Raw genomic sequence first — 17,632 nt, 5'->3', positions numbered from 1 at the left:
AATCTGTAACACTCAACAACTTTTACACAGATAAAATACGGACAAAAGAGCAAACAGCAGAGGAGAACAAACAAGTAATCACATCCAAATCTTCCCAAAATAATGAAAATTGGCCACAAGCTATTGAAGAGTTCAAATCTGAGATGATGTGGAAGATGTAAGAGATTTGGCAAGAGAAGTGGGAAATAGCTCAAAAGGAAATAAACAGGTTAGAAGACAGAAACTCCCAATTGGAGAAAGATGCCCCAAAATCAAACAAAATGGTAAGCAAATTGGAAACCAAAATCTGGCAAGAAAATAATAGTTTAAAAGGCAGAATTTTGCAATTGGAAAGTGAGGCTCAGAAATCAAATGAACTGATAAGCAAATTGAACACCAGAAATGACCAGATTGAAAAGGAAAACCAGTGCCTAAAGGCTAGAATTGAGCAATTAGAAGCTAACGATCTCTCAAGACAGCAAGAACAAATAAAACAAAGTCAAAAGACTGATAAAATAGAAGGAAACATGAAATATCTCAATGAGAAAGTGACAGACCAAGAAAACTGGTCTAGAAGAGACAATCTGAGAATCATTGGTCTTCCTGAAAAAGCAGAAATTAATAGAAATTTGGACTCCATACTAAAAGAAATTGTTCAGCAAAATTGCCCTGAAGTTCTACAACAAGAGGGTAATATAGACATTGAAAGGATCCATAGATCACCCTCTACAATAGACCCAGAAAAGACAAGCCCCAGGAATATAATAGCCAAATTCAAGAGCTTCCAAGTAAAAGAAAAAAATTTTACAAGAAGCCAGAAAGAGACAATTCAGATATCAAGGAGCAACAATCAGGATAACACAGGATCTGGCAGCCTCCATGCTAAAAGACCACAAGGCTTGGAATATGATATTCAGAAAGGCAAGGATCACCTACCCATCAAAACTAACCATATACTTCCAAGAGAAAGTTTGGGCATTCAACAAGATAGAAGATTTCCAAGTATTTGCACAGAAAAGACCAGGACTAAATGGAAAGTTCAATATCCAACCACAAAAATCAAGAGAAACATAAAAAGGTAAATAAGAAACAGAGGGGAAAGAAAGAAAACTTGTATTTTTTTTAAATTTGCCTCTTTAAGGACTTCAATATGATCTAATTATTGGTATTCCTATGTGGAGAAATGTTGTGTATAATTCTCTTTAAGGAACTCTATTCACTATTATAGTATTCACTATTATAGTAATCAAAAGAATTATTCATAAGGAGAGGTTGGAATACTAAATGGTCTAAGATGATATGGGGGTGGGAAAGAGAGAGATGAATAGTAGAGGACACCAAGAGAAACTTGGATGAATGAGAAAAATAGGATATTCTATTACACACAAAGAGGGCATGAGAAGGGGAAGGGATGAATACTATTATAAGAAGGAGAGGAAAGGGGGCAGCTGGGTAGCTCAGTGGATTGAGAGCCAGACCTAGAGACGGGAGATCCTAGATTCAAATCTGGCCTCAGGCACTTCCCAGCTGTGTGACCCTGGGCAAGTCACTTGACCCCCATTGCCTACCCTTACCACTCTTCCACCTATAAGTCAATATACAGAGGTTAAGGGTTTAAAATTAAAAAAAAAAAAGGAGAGGAAGAGAACATTAAGAGGTAATATTTAAACCTTACTCTCAGTGTATTTAACCCTGAGAGGGAAGAGTAGCTTTATCCATTGGGATATAAAATTCTATCCAACCCTACTGAGAAAGTCAGAAGGGAAAAACCAAGAGGAGCAGGGGATTGTGGAGGTCAAAAAAGGGAGGGGAGAAGAAAGGGAGGGAATTCATCAGGCCTTAAAAATAAATAGAGGGGAATAATAAGAAAATTAGAAAGGGTAGTAAATCAAGGGAGGGGACAAGAGTTCCTGGCATAAAGCAAACCACTGGTTTAAAAGGAAATAGTGTAAGAAGAAGGAGTAAAACTAGGAGAGGATACCAAAATGTCAGTGAATACATAAATGAGAATTATTAATAATTATAACTCTGAATGTGAATGGGATGAACTCACCCATAAAAAGGAAACAAATAGAAGAGTAGATTAGAAACCAAAATCCTACCATATGTTGTCTAACAACTACAAAACACTTTCCAAACAATTAAAACTAGATCTAAACAATTGGAAAAATATTTATTGCTCATGAGTAGGACGAGCTAACATAATAAAAATGACCATTCTTCCCAAATTAATATCTATTTAGCGCCATACCTATCAAACTACCAAAAAACTTTTTTTACTGACTTAGGAAAAACTATAATAAAGTTCATTTGGAATAACAAAAGATCAAGAATATAAAGGGAAATAATGGAAAAAATATGAAGGAAGGGGGCCTAGCAGTACCAGATATTAAACTATACTATAAAGCAGCGGTCATCAAAACAGTATGGTACTGGCTAAGAGACAGAAGGGAGGATCAGTGGAATAGACTTGGGGTAAGTGACATCAGCAAGACAGTGTATGATAAACCCAAAGAGCCCAACTTTTGAGACAAAAAATCCACTGTTTGACAAAAACTGCTGGGAAATTTGGAAAACAATATGGGAGAGAATAGGTTTAGATCAATATCTCATACCCTACACCAAGATAAATTCAGAATGGGTGAATGACTTGAATATTAAGAGGGAAACTATAAATAAGTTAAGTGAACATAGAGTAGTTTACTTGTCAGATCTTTGGGAAAGGAAGGATTTTAAAACCAAGCAAGAGTTAGAGAAAATTATAAAATGTAAAATATATGAATTTGATTACATCAAACTAAAAAGCTTTTGTACAAACAAAAACAATATAGCCAAAATCAGAAGGGAAACAACAAATTGGGAAAAAAATCTTTATAACAAAAAACTCTGACAGGGGTCTAATTACTCAAATATACAAGGAGTTAAACCAATTGTATAAAAAATCAAGCCATTCCCCAATTGATAAATGGGCAAGAGACATGAATAGGCAATTTTCAGATAAAGAAATCAAAAGTTTCAATAAGCACATGAGAAAGTGTTCTAAATCTCTAATAATTAGAGAAATACAAATCAAAACAACTCTGAGGTATCACCTCACACCTAGCAGATTCGCTGAAATGAAAGAAGGGAAGAGTAATGAATGCTGGAGGGGATGTGGCAAAACTGGGACATTAATGCATTGTTGGTGGAGTTGTGAACTGATCCAACCATTCTGGATGGCAATTTGGAACTATGCTCAAAGGGCTATAAAAGAATGCCTGCCCTTTGATCCAGCCATACATTGTTGGGTTTGTACCCCAAAGAGATCATAGATAAACAGACTTGTACGAAAATATTTGTAGCTGTGCTTTTTGTGATGACAAAAAACTGGAAAAGGAGGGTATTTCCTTCAATTGGGGAATGGCTGAACAAATTGTGGTATATGCTGGTGATGGTGCTCAAAAGAATAATAAACTGGAGGAATTCCATGTGAACTGGAAAGACCTCCAGGAATTGATGCAGAGTGAAAGGAGCAGAGCCAGAAGAACATTGTACACAGAGACTGATATACTGTGGTAAAATAGAATGTAATGGACTTCTGTACTAGCAGCAATGCAATGACCCAGGACAATTCTGAGGGATTTATGGAAAAGAACCCTACCCACATTCAGAGGAAGAACCACAGGAGTGGAAACAAAAGAAAAACAACAGCTTGAACTGGTTGTTGAGGCGGACATGATTGGGGATGTAGACTCGAAACTACCACAACAAAGCAACTATCAACAATTTGGAAATAGGTCTTGATCAATGACACATGTTAAAACTAGTGGAAATACACATCTGCCATGGAGGGGTGGGCAGGGGGAAGTCGGGGGGGTGAAGGGGAAAGTAAGAGCATGAATTATGTAACCTTGTTAACTTTTCAAAAAAAATAAATATTAATAAATGCTTTAAAAAAATCTGACCACAACATGCTTTTCCAACATTAATAAAATCAATTCAGCAAATATGAATTCAGACCCTACCATGTGCAAGGTACTGTATTATTCTCTGGAAATAGAAAGATCAAAATGAGACCAGTCTGGTTTTCAGGGAGTTTCTCGTCTACTTTTTTTTTCAAGGATCTCTGACAGGAGCCAGGCTACAGCCATTCTAGTCATTCACTGTCTCCCATCTGCCTCTTGTGATTTTTCTAAATCTTTGCTAGCATTGTTTTAGCCTATTGTGGATGAAAAGAGGCAGAATCAGAGATCTGCCAGGATGTTTGAATAAATATAAGAGACTAATTGTTAAATTTTCAGGGTGATCATATAAACCTTGGAAACACCATTTGCACATCAGTAAACATGGTCAAATTTGGGATTTTTTATTATTTTGTTAAATTCTAGATTTAAGAAAGTTATGGGCAAATGTTAATAATACAGATTAAACTTCTTGACCACCTAAAACACTGAGCTCAACTTAGCAATATGAAATTCAACAGGGAAAACTATAAAGTTTCACATGGGTTGATAAATCAACTTAACACGTTTAAAATATGAGAGTTACGCCTAGACAGCCATTTATCTGAAAACATTTGGGGTTTTAAGTAGTTTGTAAATTGCACTGCACTGCCTTTCAATGTATCAGGTGAAAACAAAAATAATAGTTAATGGAAATTTAGTTTGTATTAATTAATAAAGGCATACGTTCAAGAAATAAAGAGATGATAGCCCCTTCTTTTCATTCCAGATTCATGTCTTGGGTATAAGGTTCAATTCTGAAAGCCATTATTTATGAAAAGTATTGATAAGGGGAAGCTAGGGAGTACAGTGGATAGAAACCTGAATTTACTATTAGGAAGACCCAAATTGGGTTCAAACGCAGCTTCAAGCACTTACTAGTTCTTTGTCTCTGGGCAAGTCACTTAAATTCTATCTAACTTTTTTTTTTCATCTGTGAAATGGGGAAAATAATAGCACATGTCTCTCAGGTTTTTTCCAAGGATCAAATAAGATGATACTGCAATGGATAGCATAGTACGTGCATTATATAAATGTTAGCTAATATTACTGTTGCTTCTGCTGCTACTACTACTATTACCACCATCACCTCTGGTGTGGGAGGTTGCCAAGATCTTTTTAGGCTGCTTCAATGTCCACTGGGTACTCAGTTCTCAACTGTGTCTCTAGAAAGATGCAACCATATCCCAATAAACCATCTTGGCAAACAGGCTGAACCAGGTTGAGGATAACCAAGTGACCACAAACCCATCAATGGATTAGAAGTGTTTCTCAACCAAGCATGTAAAGAGTTCCCCCAGTGGAATCCATGAATGAGAACAATATGCTCTAATGGCCCAGAAGGTGTTTGAAGCAGGTGCTGTGGAGTGCCTAGAAGTTGTTCAGACATAGAAGGTGACAAAATCATCCACTGCATCTGGGGCCATCTCCAGTCATCTTGGTTTTGTCTTGCCACAGGACTTCATCAATTCCAGAAGATAAAGTGTTTTTTTTTCTCATTTAAATCCAACTGATGGGTATGTCAAGGTATCACCTCATGATGTCATTGGTCCTATTTGAAAATGAAAGACCAAGAGCAAAAGAGATATGCCTCAAAAGACAAGTTCTCACTTATCCTATGACACTCAAGATAACTCAGTGATCCAGTGATACTGAATTCCTTGTTTTTCCTAACAGACATATACAATACTCTATAATCTGACTAATATTTTTACTAGCTAAAGTTTAGATCATTTCAGCTAAAATTTCATGGTCTTTTCCAATTGTTCTTTATCTTAGTGCCTTCCTTATAAGGTCATCTCCCACTTATCCTGTACATATCTTATTGTGCTTAGCTGTTTGAATATTAGCCCCCACCTCACCCTTAGACTGTGAGTTCCTTGAGAGCAGGGTCTATCTTTTATATCCCTAGTGTTTAGCACACAGTCTGTAGCATGCAGTTCATGGTTATTAAATATTAGTGGACTGTCTGAAAACAACATATTTGCAGTGAAGAAATGTAGAATCTCGAAAAAAATATTGGAGCCAGATTGTGGAGGGCTTTAAATGCCAAAGAAGTTTTTATCTGATCTCAGAGGTAAATAAATAGAAAGCCACTGGGGAAGGTCAGAGTTATGATCTGAGCTTAAGTTATATTAATTTGGTATCTGTGTAGAAGATAGATTCCAGAAGGGAGAGACCTAAAGCAGAGACATCGATTAGGAGGCTATTGGTATAGTCCAGACAAAAGGTAATGAGAACTTGAACTCAGATGGCAACCATCATTGAAAGAAAGATGTGTTATAGAAGTAGATAGATGACATTGTGAGCTATTTGGATATAAGGCATGATGGTGAGTAAGAAGGTAAGAATAGATTGCTAAAAGATGCTGAGCCTGCATGTTTAAAATGAGGGACTTGAAAAGTCAGACATCAAATAATTAAGAGTGAAGTAAGCAGATCAGTGGAAATGCACATCAGTTATGTGGGGAGTGAAGGGGAAAGTAACATGAATCATGTAACCATGGAAAATTTTTCTAAATAATAAAATATTTAAAAAATTCTAAAAAAAATAAAAAAGAATGAAGTAAGCAGGACCAAGAGAACATTATATAGAACAACAGAAATATTGTCTGAAGAATGACTTGTATATGTCCATCTCCAAAGAAGGAAATGATAAATAGAAATAAGCAAGATATATAGATAAATAAAATCAAATGAAGTCTTCTCTACTGGAGGGGAAGGAGTTGCCTGGCATTTTAATGTAACAAACAAATAACTGAATAAATTTAAATTTAAAAATAATAAATAAATAAAATGATGGTGGTGTCTTTGACAGAAAGAGGAATGTTCCAAAGAGGGAAGAAAAAGGAGAAGCCAACAGCAACTATGGGGCTGGAAACCTGTATGAGTATAAGGGTAGACAGAATTTGGGAAGTTTGAAAAGTGATTCGTGTGGTGATAAAGCTAATAAATATGATAAATTTAAGATATCTATTTGACATAAATTTTGAAGTGTCTAATAGGTAACCTGTAGAAAATGTCAATTTTTTTTTGTTTAATTTTTGTTCAAATTTTTTTTCACAAAGATTCCATGTGTGCACATCTATCCCTACACCTATCCATATGCCTATTGTTCTTTAGGGAAAAACCTAGTGGAATAGGAGATCTTAGATATCCTTTCACTAACTTCTACATTTTCATTAGGTTAATTTTTTATTAGAAGATATTTCAGAAGTGTAATGTATGTATAACATTATTCCCTCTTATGCTGAAAAGTTTACTGATAAAAGATATGCATCATTTTGTCTCATGAATGCCCTGAACTACTTTTCATTACATTTACTTTTCCAATAATTGCATTGAGTGTCCATCGTTTTTAGCTATTCATTAGAGAACTGAGTATTTTGGGTCTGTGAGTCAATATAACAAAGATCTAATAATCAGCATGTAAAGTATAAAGGGAGGCTTGAGTTCTAGTTCCACCTCTGCCATTTATTCCTTATTCTGAATATCTCCTTCTCCTCTCTGATGCACAGTTTATTTACCTGAAAAAGGAAGTTGTGCTCCCCTAGAGCTCCCATGAGTTCTAATGTCTATTCAAAGCTGGACTCTAGAAATCTACTAAAATTGGTATGGGAAGAAAATATTCTTAACTCCTAAATTATCATAGACTTTCCTTCCTGTTATGAAGGTGGAATAAACATGCAATCCACATTCCATGATTAGATGGTGCACAGAACACCATCAGTGAGCTTATTTAGCACAAGAAAGAAAAGGATTGTTCTTTACAGATACCCTAACTTCCCCACCTGCTTTCTTTCCACTTCTCAATGATTCATTTTTTTCTTAATGTGTAAGACCCATGGATGATGGTGCCTTTGTGTTCATACCTGCACAAGGCATATCTGTGCCCCAGAGAGGCAGTGCAAGAGATGGAACAATAACAATGACAGCTTTTGTTTGGTATAAAGCTTTCTATTGGGTTGCACAGTCAGAACCCTTGGTTTCTGAAGTTGGAGTTTATATGGAAATGAACAAAGCTAAGAACTATTCTTTCCCTGCTGCCTTTGTAGCCATGGAGAAAGACTATGTTTGAGATTCTTATGATTTTTTAATGAAGAAAACCTCTGAGAAGTCTTATTACATCTCCAAAATGATCTGTTGAACTTAACTCCTTCTCTCCAACTAATTTAAAATATCACCTTCAGGACTTTGTTAGATCCCTAAACATTTCCCAACAAAGAGCAGGAACAGTATAGTATAGTGGAAAATGCAGTTAGCTGTGGAGTCAGTGGGTGTCAGTTCAAATATTGCCTCTGACTTCTTATCTGGGGACATTGAGTAAAATGTAAAATAGGTTGCACTAGATGGCCCCTGGTCCTATAATCCCTTCTAGTTCTGGGTCTGTGATCCCATGATTCTATGCAACTTTTGACTTGGAAAAAAAAACAAAAAACGTGCTTGAGAACACTCCCAGGGAAACTCATACTTATATTTCCCTTCTCTATACTCTATGTATGTTTGTGGGGACATATGTATATATGTGCAAAAACACACCCAAACATGTACTCTGATTGATTGTTGCATAATATAAAAAAGCTCTTGCCTTAAGCCAAACCACAGGAATTGTTAGAGTCCAAAGGAAACTGAGATTTTTAGAATCACCCAAAGGGCTAAGAACTACAAGACAGCAGTCAGCAATAGCTCTTCACTAGTTGACTTTTCCTGCAGTTTAATGTGTGTATGCCTACTCTCTCTCTCCTCTTGTTCATTCCAGATGCCTCAGGAACAGTATACTCACAACAGGAACAACATGCAGAGCTCTGAAGGACCGCAGGTATACAAAGTAGGGATTTATGGCTGGCGGAAGAGATGCCTCTATTTCTTTGTTCTTCTCCTAATGATTTTAATACTGGTGAACTTGGCTATGACCATCTGGATTCTCAAGGTCATGAACTTCACAATTGTAAGTAAAATAACCTAAGTTTTCTAAGCTACATTGTGTTTTTCTAGATGTGATGAGAAATGGGGCGGGGGAGGATAGATGATAATATGAAGGGTGGGGAGGATTATGGGAAAAGAATGCCTATTGGGTTTATGATTTAAAACTATCAGACAACTTGGTTTCAAAAGCATTTCAATCCACTTAAAAATGAATTTCTTCTTGACCTTTGGGCAAAGAGCATGAGTAGGTTAAACGAGAATCTAATTTTGTCAACTTTCCACAACCAAAGGCTGATTATTTAGTTTATATATTTTCCAGTTCACAGATTTGTCATCTTTTCTTCCTCCTTTCTGCTACTTCCCTTTCAACCATTTCACTGTTCATTAGCTCTTCTCCTAAGTGGGCAGGGGGGAAATATAAGAGAATGACATTCAAGCCATCAAATACGCCCCCTTTAAAGCAGCTAGGCAAAAGGTTTGGTGGGATAAGAAGGTTGAGGCTATTGACTAAAATGAGCCTTTAGGGATTATCTGTGAATTTAAATTGTCCATGCACTCCTGGTACCCCATTCCTGTGGATAACTGAGAGTCAGTCCCTTTTGCTTCCAAGAGAGCCCTCCTCACCACTCTTGCATGATTTAGACTGAAATGAGAATAGGATAGTCATGTTTCATTTTGCAAGGATTTGCACATACTCTCCCTTGAAGTATTTCTGGTGATTTGCACATCAACAGTGGTAACTGCTCAAGTTGAACATTAACTTGCTCAGACTTAAGATATAGGAAAATATGACAGAAGAAGGAAGGTAGGGAGAAATAGGTAATGGGCATTTTTCATTTATATTATGTTATTTCCTTAAGGGATGGTGTCTACACTGGCAATATAAGGAGTTCCAAGTCTCAATTAGGTGATAGAGGCAGCATAATCATGCCCTAAGAATATGTTACTATCATTCTCCATTTTGCATAGTAAATGGGTAGGCTAACAGAGAAAAATGGCTATTTTTTTCATTTAGAAAGAAGTATATTTAGAGTAAAAAAGGAATGAGTGTCTTGAGGAGGAACATACTGTGAGAAATCCCAGTAGGAATATATATTTGCCCCTTTTGGGGTTGGTTGTAAAGTAACATTGCCCATTCTCACTTATGGATAGTTTCATTAGGGCCTCCCTGAACTAAGGTTAATGGTGCTTTCCAAAGCAGCTAAATGGCTCACTTTTTTATTTTTATTATTGCAGTCTAGAAAGGTCTAGTAAGAATCGACCTCCATTTTCACAGATTTTATCCCTGAATAAAAAGCCAGATATTCCCCTCTTGGAAAGGGTGTGTAGGTTAACTTTCTTTCGATTATCTGGGTTCAAGGTGATAGGTATTGGAACATTGTGATGATCAGTATATGTGTAGAACACCTGGGCTTCATGAAGTCTGAAACAGCTGACTTTTCAGAGTTTGTACAATATGGGAAAACTGAGCTCTGATTTATCAAAAGACATTGGCTTGCAAAACCCTATAATTCTTTAATATCCAGTAGATATAATACTCTTACCAATATGGCTTGTAGCCTGAATTTCCTCTAGCAGGCTTAATGGCAGGATATAAATGTATATCAGATGATAATTCATTCATAGTGTATATGTGTTCAGGGAGCAATAAGGCATTAAAGTAATAATCTATAAGAAATTAGCTATTGCCAGTAGTTAACTAAAGTGAATGCCAAAGTTGAGGGTGCTTAAAGCTTTACCAAACCAGTTACTTACTGAGATGAGAATAATACCATTATTAGCCATAATTGGTCCTTTCTAATGGCAATAAATTTGAACAAATAGAGCTCAAGTGTTGGAAAATTGGTCTTGTCTTGTCGGTTAACATCTGATTTTTCAATCAATCACAGTGTAAAGCATGTTTCTTTAGAATTATAATTCAAGCGTGCAAATAGTAAATTTCCTTCAACGTGAAGATCTATAAGTAAGAATTTGTATACTAACTGCATTTTTAAGAGGAATCAGAGAGGTGATTGTACAGTTCAGGTGTGTGCATAGTAATGTGTGCAGGCATGTGCTTTCTCTGAAACCAGTTTCTTTCGTGTAACTGGAATGCTTACAAACTCTGGTCTGTGGAAAAAACCTGAAGAGTCAAATTAAGAGGCATTGTGAATGCCACTGGCAGCACCGCTAAGGATTTAGTAAGCCGGATTTCCACTTTGGTCCAAGAAAATAACACTCATCTCCAAGGATCTCTGCCAGGAGATCCCCTCCTACAACTCTGACATCCAAACAGTCAGGTTTGTTTGTCACAATTGGAAGACAAATGGAGGGCATTTTTCTATACTCTTCTTAGTGTTGGTTTAGGGTACCTCGTTAACAATCGGTGCAATCCATAATTAATTAGTTAATTTGTTGCTTATTCCCAATTTGGAAGGGCCAATGTGAATAGTCAAACCCATATCATTAATAAAATGAAAATGTTACAAACTAATGTATCTTAATTTGTGACACTTACCTCACACAAGGTGAACATCCCCTTAACTATACAGCAGGCAAAAGTTACCTTTAGTACCTCTGTTTTCTGTCTTTCCCACTCTGATAAACAAAACTGAGTGAAAATGATTTAATATGGCTTAACATATGCTTACTTTCTGTGCACATAAGTTTCACTTCTGGTGGTTACTAACTGTATAACCTTGAATATCTTGAGCCTCAGTTTCCTCATCTACCAAATAAGAAGATCGGACTAGATGGCTTCTGAAATATAGTCCTCAAATCAAAGTACATGTGTGACTACCCACTCTGAGTATACATAAGCATAATATGGCTGTGAAATCCTATAGCCTCTACCTTAAATACTTTTTAACACAGGAGAACATTGATCTTACACAGTATCAAACACCAAACAATTATAAGATGAAATTCCCTGTTATTCTTGAAATTTGCTTCTTTGGTCTCACCTAAATGCATGTCAAACCGGACTTTTGGAGATAGAAGAGATTTTCATAAATAATCTACTCCAAATTGTTCATTTTACAAGGGAGGAAACTGAGAACCAATGGATGTGATTTATCAAAGATCGTAAAACTAATCAGCAGAAAACCTGGTGTTTAACACAATGCCTAGCACATATTAGGCATTTAACAAATGCTTAATGAGTTGTTGATTTGACTTGTAACTATTAGCCCGGTGTACCTTCCAATATTCTCATTAAGATGCCAAATCATAGAGGCAGCTAGGTGGCTCAGTGGGTAGAGATCAAGTCCTAGAGATAGGAGGTCTTGGATTAAAATTTGGTCTCAGACATTTCCTAACAGTGTGACCCTGGGCAAGTCACCGAACTCCAGTAACATAGCCCATATCATACTTCTGTCTTGGAACAGATATTTAGTATCTATTCTGAAAATATTAAAAAATAATTTCAAATCATAAAGATCAAATATGATTCAAATAAAGAGATATAAAGGGGCATACTCAACTTATCCCTTGAGGAGGAGGTACACAGCTGTTATATCTTGCACTTATTTTTAGATTTCTTCAACATATTGATCAATTGTACTGATTTTTTTTTCTTCTTTAAAAAATATCTTTTCTTATGTAGGATGACTCTCTGGGAAGGGGAAAGGTAGAGATACTGGGGATGGTGATGATGCAAAAAAAACAAAACAACAGTAAAATTTATCTTAAAATAATTCAAATCAAACTAGAGTGTGGGGTATGTATGTCTGTACATATAAACATATGTGTATATATAAAACTTATTAATTGCCACCTGATGACTATAGGAAATATGTACTATTATCAGTCTCCTGTATACATATATTTTTATTCATAGTTTTTTTTGTTTTCTCCCTCATTAGATGGTTCTTCGAGTTCTTTGAGTGCAGGAAATATCTTTTGCCTTTTATTTGAATCCCCAGAACTTAGCATGTAGCTGGTACATGTTAGGTGCTTAATAAATGCTTATTGACTCACTTACTGAATTTATGTGTGTGGGTATATGTATGTATACACATATATATTATGGCTTGAATTGGTGGAGTTACTTTTCTAAATTTTGATCCATCTACATTTTGATCCATCTATATAAAAATATTTGTATATTTAAAGGTACAGTGAGGGTCAGAATAAGACAGGCTACTTTGAAGCAAATGAATTAAAAGAAGAACAGAAGAACTGACAAGAAATAGAGACAGAGACAGCAGAGCCTCGATAGCTTTTTTGTCACTGTGAGTAATTTGAGTCCAGCTTGATGGAGTTAGATTAATTTGATTTTCTTAAACATAATAGCTTTTTTTTTCTTTTAACCCTTCCCTTCTATCTTAGAATCAATACTGTGTATTAGTACCAAGGCAGAAAAGTAGTAAGAGATAGGCAATTAGGATTAAGTGATATAAGGGTTACCCAGGTAGGAAGTGACTGAAGAAAAATTTGAATCTAAGACCTCCCGTCTCTAGTCCTGGCTCTCAATCCACTAAGCTACCTCCTCTTAAACATTATTTCAACACACTAGTTTGACTTTCCATATCTATTTAGGTATTTGAAACTTTTTTATGACCAAATATGATAATTATGAATGAAAATGAAATATATTAAAATAAATGAATAGTAAATATATATGTATGTATTTTAAATTCACAATGAAACATTAGGTATTTTATTCAGAGATTTCAGTCATAAATGAAATTAGTGTTTAATGTTGATTATGAAAAGATATTTTTAATACAAACACTCCCTCTTGTGTATAAACTACCTGCTACATTTTAATTACATGAAACAAGGAGGGCACCATTAGGAAATACAGACAGATTAAAATCAGGAGAATTAATCCTAGTTAATAGACAGGATTTTCTCTATAATGACTTGAAATGATACCGTTTGCTTTAATTACATTTTTCATTTAAAAATTCCAATGAATGCAGTGACTGAACCATATCTTCTGCCTTGTTGATCATTTATCTAGGATCTCCTTGAGTGCTCATAGATTTTACTTAACAACAAAAAAGGAAATGCAAACTTCCACAACCCAGATGCATTCTACTAAAGCTTATCTAGTTATTGAGCTCAGATTCATTATCTTTGAAAGTTCTCATGTCATTGTTTCAGGAGGCATAAAAACTTTAACCAAAGGGAGGAAAAAACACAACAAATCATTTTATTTCTTAGATCTGCTGAGGAGTGGGTTTTTTTTTATCTCTTTTCAAGGATTCTAATTTTTAAGGATGGCTTTTAGGAAGTTCTCTAGCCACAGCTATGAATGTTGGAAGTTATTTCTTACTCCTAAAACTGTATAACCCAGAATGACTCTGAGTCTAGCATTCAGGAGATATTCTTGCTTTGGAACATGTCCTCTGTGATATTCAAGTAAGAAGTATCTCTTGTTATTATCAGAGCTCCCTATAACAAATTGAAAATACGGGATGAATGTTGGAAAAATCTCCCTTGTTCACACTTACACATGAATGCTCACACGTTGAATTTTCAGATCACTTGAGCCATCCCACAGTGAAGCAACAACCCAGAGAAGTCCAAAGTCAGATTCTCTGCTTTCATTTGGTCATTTAAGCAACTGTGGGAGAGAGAGTTGAGGCAGCACTGTCAATGTAGAAAGGAGTTTTGCATTTGATATCCTGAGACCAAGGCTTTAATTCTGGCCACATTTCACAGGATAAGGTTAAGGTTAGAGTTACTAATGAAAGGAGCTCTGATCTTGAATTAAATGTATACAGATCCTACCTTTAATAGTTACTAATTAGCTGAACATGGAGAAGTTGCTATAACTCAGAGTGTTTCCTCCTCTACAAAATGGAGAAAATAATGTCTGTAGCTACTTATAAAGCATTCATGGGAGGATCAAAGAAGATCATGGCAATAATAGTATTTCACAAATGCTATATAAATGTCAGTTTTGGTTAATTAATTTTAACCTGCATGGCTTATCTTCTCATTTCATTTCATAACATATCATTTCTCTGCATCTTCATTTTTTCATTTGTAAAATTAGATTGTTTTCTCTAAGGTCTTTTGCATCTTGATCCTACATTCTAAGAACTAAGCCAATGATGATACTCACTGGAGATAGTAAATATGAGTCATTTAACACTATGGATATAACTGATTTAATCTCCTTAGATCATTTGGATTAAATTATAGTATAGAACATCAAAGATGAGAAGGCTTCAAATCCTTGTGAGCAACAGGATATCTTAGACAAAATGGCAATCACGAGACCTGAGTTCTATTCTTATTTTCAGCATTAAATCACAATGTGACTTCAATCCAAACCCTCTTGGACCTCAACATCTGCATCTGGGAAATGAAGGGTTTAGATTAAATTACTTGGAGAAGTGATACTCAGTCTTAGTTGCTTTTCTTGTGAACTGACAATGTTGGATTATATAGCATGTCCAAGGTTTATTCCAGTCCTAACATTATTGATAATGTTAAAGCAAATTCTGCTTTGATTAGATATAAGATAAGAAACTTCATTCTTCTCCCCAGGCTTTCTTCTTGGACCCCAGAGTTTATACCACTTCCTTCTAATTACATTTCACTCCAATTTTACTCAATTTGACAAGCATTTATTAAGCAGCATACAGCTAAGGAACACAAAGATACTCAATGGATCCATGGGGCAGAAGATTGCTAAAACCTGGATATCGGTAAAGGCAATGTTGATTTCATCAATGAATATACATTTATTATGAAATTCCTATGTGCCAAGCACTGGGAATATGAGACAAAAATGAAACTATTTGCTGACCTCTTGGAGCTTCCATTCTAAAGGCAGAGAAAACATAAAATTAAATAAGTAAAAACATATACTAAATGAATACAAGTTAATTTTGGAAAGATATACACTAACAGTTAAAATATCAAGAAAGACTTCACAAGGAAGATGAGATTTGAGCAGAGATTTGGAGGAAATAAAGATTCTAAGAGCTGGAAATAAGGATGGAATACAATTCAGGAATGGAAGACAGGCAGTATAAAGGCACAGAGATGGAATGTCCAATGTGCTGAACAATGAAAATACTAGAGTGACTGAATTACACAATATGTAAGAAAACTTGAAAGGCAAGAATAAGCTAGATTATACAAATGTTTAAATGCCAGACCATAGTGTTTATAGATGGCTCTAGAGGCAATAGGGAGACACCAGAATTTGTTGGGCAGGAGATGACATGATCAGATCTATATCTGAAGATAGAGATGGTCTTTTGGAGGGAGAGGAGTTGGAGGGGATGGCACCCATAGGAATCAGAACAGATGTTGAATCTCTAATCCTTTCTAACAGTTAAAGAATGGAATAGTGCAGTGATGGGCAAACTTTTTAAAGAGGGGGCCAAAGGAAAGGAAAAAAAAACTTTAGGCAGGCCAATATAATTTGTTTAAAAATAACAATGATACATTTTACAATTTTTTTTTTGTATTTTTTGTGATACTAAGACCTATTAATGACTGAAAGATTATGAAGGAGAAGGGTTGTATCTGGCCCATGGGCTGTAGTTTGCCTATCACTGGGTTAGTGGATTCCTGAAGCTGTGCCATTTATAGAAAGTAATTATATGTTTGAGGTGCATGCTCTTGGTCCTTTTATCTTACCTCTGCATGAGTACTCATTACAAGATTGAGTAGGTTATCTCCTCCAGGGTGAAGGATCACAGGTCTTTGTTTCAGACTTAGTGGCCAATGTGTAGTGGAATGGGAAGTAGAATGTCCCATCCAGTACCTGATCCTGCCTGATACTTCTGCTTCTAATTGTGTGTAATGACTAACAGATTCAGTTTATCTGTATAAATTTCAGCAATCACAACATATGACACTAGATATGGTCAATAAATCCTGAAAGGGAGTCTTCATTCAGAGGTGAGATAAAATGACCGAGGGCATGCACCTCAAACATATAAAATAGGAAAATAGGAGTTTCCACAAAGCTGGGAGAGACAGTTAATACATTGGATCATGCCATCCAGATTGAAAAGGGTCTTGACAGGTTAGAACATTGAACTGAATCTAATCAGATGAAAATTAATTGAGTTAAAGGTGAAATCTTAGTCCTGGGTTAAAGTACATCACATTCACACTTCATAAGTTTGTGCTTGGTGGCTAAATAGCTATTCAAAATAAGATTGGGAGTTTTCATCATTAATATTTGATATGATAGACAGGAAAGTGAATGAGAAATTGGGTAGCATTTAAAGGTAATTATCAGATCTAGAAATTATAGTATCTTTGTACTCTTTCCTGTCAGACTATACTGGGAACATTTGTTCAGATTTGGATTCCACACAAAGGTTTTGATAAGTTCTAGCATGTCCAAAGGAAAGCATATAGGAGAGTGAAGGTCTTTGAATCTGTGCCATATGAATTTGGTCGAAATAACCAAGGGCACTTAGCTTGGGAAAGAGAAGACTTGGGAAGAAGGTAGGCCAGGATCATTATCAAGCATTTAATGATATATCATTCAGAAGAGAGATTAAACCAGGGGTTCTTACCAGGGAGTCACAAACCCTAGGTAGTTTGTGGATAAATTCCAAGAAGTCCATGAGCTTAGATGGAAATATATATCTATTTAGTTTCTTTTGAAGTCCTATCTATTTCAGTTGATACATTTAAAAACATTCTGAAAAAGGGTTCACAAGCTTCACCTGATCGCCAAAGGGATCCTTGATGCAAAATAATTATAAGAAGCACCTGACCCCAGATGATAGAATTAGAAGTAATCAGTAGAGTTTGCCAACAGGAAAAAATATGCTTTATTTA

At 35.6% G+C, this 17,632-nt stretch overlaps 1 protein-coding gene across 2 annotated transcripts in view; it reads left to right on the top strand.

Annotated features, from left to right (window-relative positions):
- SGCD (sarcoglycan delta) overlaps window positions 1–17,632 on the top strand; it is a 501,335-nt gene that overhangs the window by 47,550 nt on the left and 436,153 nt on the right. For both annotated transcript variants that reach the window (XM_044664475.1, XM_044664474.1), the window contains exon 2: window positions 8,718–8,906. In XM_044664475.1, the coding sequence (XP_044520410.1) occupies window positions 8,718–8,906 (189 nt within the window). The remainder of the gene's footprint in view (window positions 1–8,717; window positions 8,907–17,632) is intronic.

This window comes from Gracilinanus agilis, chromosome 2 (genome assembly GCF_016433145.1).
Source record: "Gracilinanus agilis isolate LMUSP501 chromosome 2, AgileGrace, whole genome shotgun sequence".
Taxonomy (NCBI): Eukaryota; Metazoa; Chordata; class Mammalia; order Didelphimorphia; family Didelphidae; genus Gracilinanus; species Gracilinanus agilis.
The sequence above is the reverse complement of the archived record's forward strand: the minus strand, read 5'-3'. Positions and strand labels throughout refer to the sequence as shown.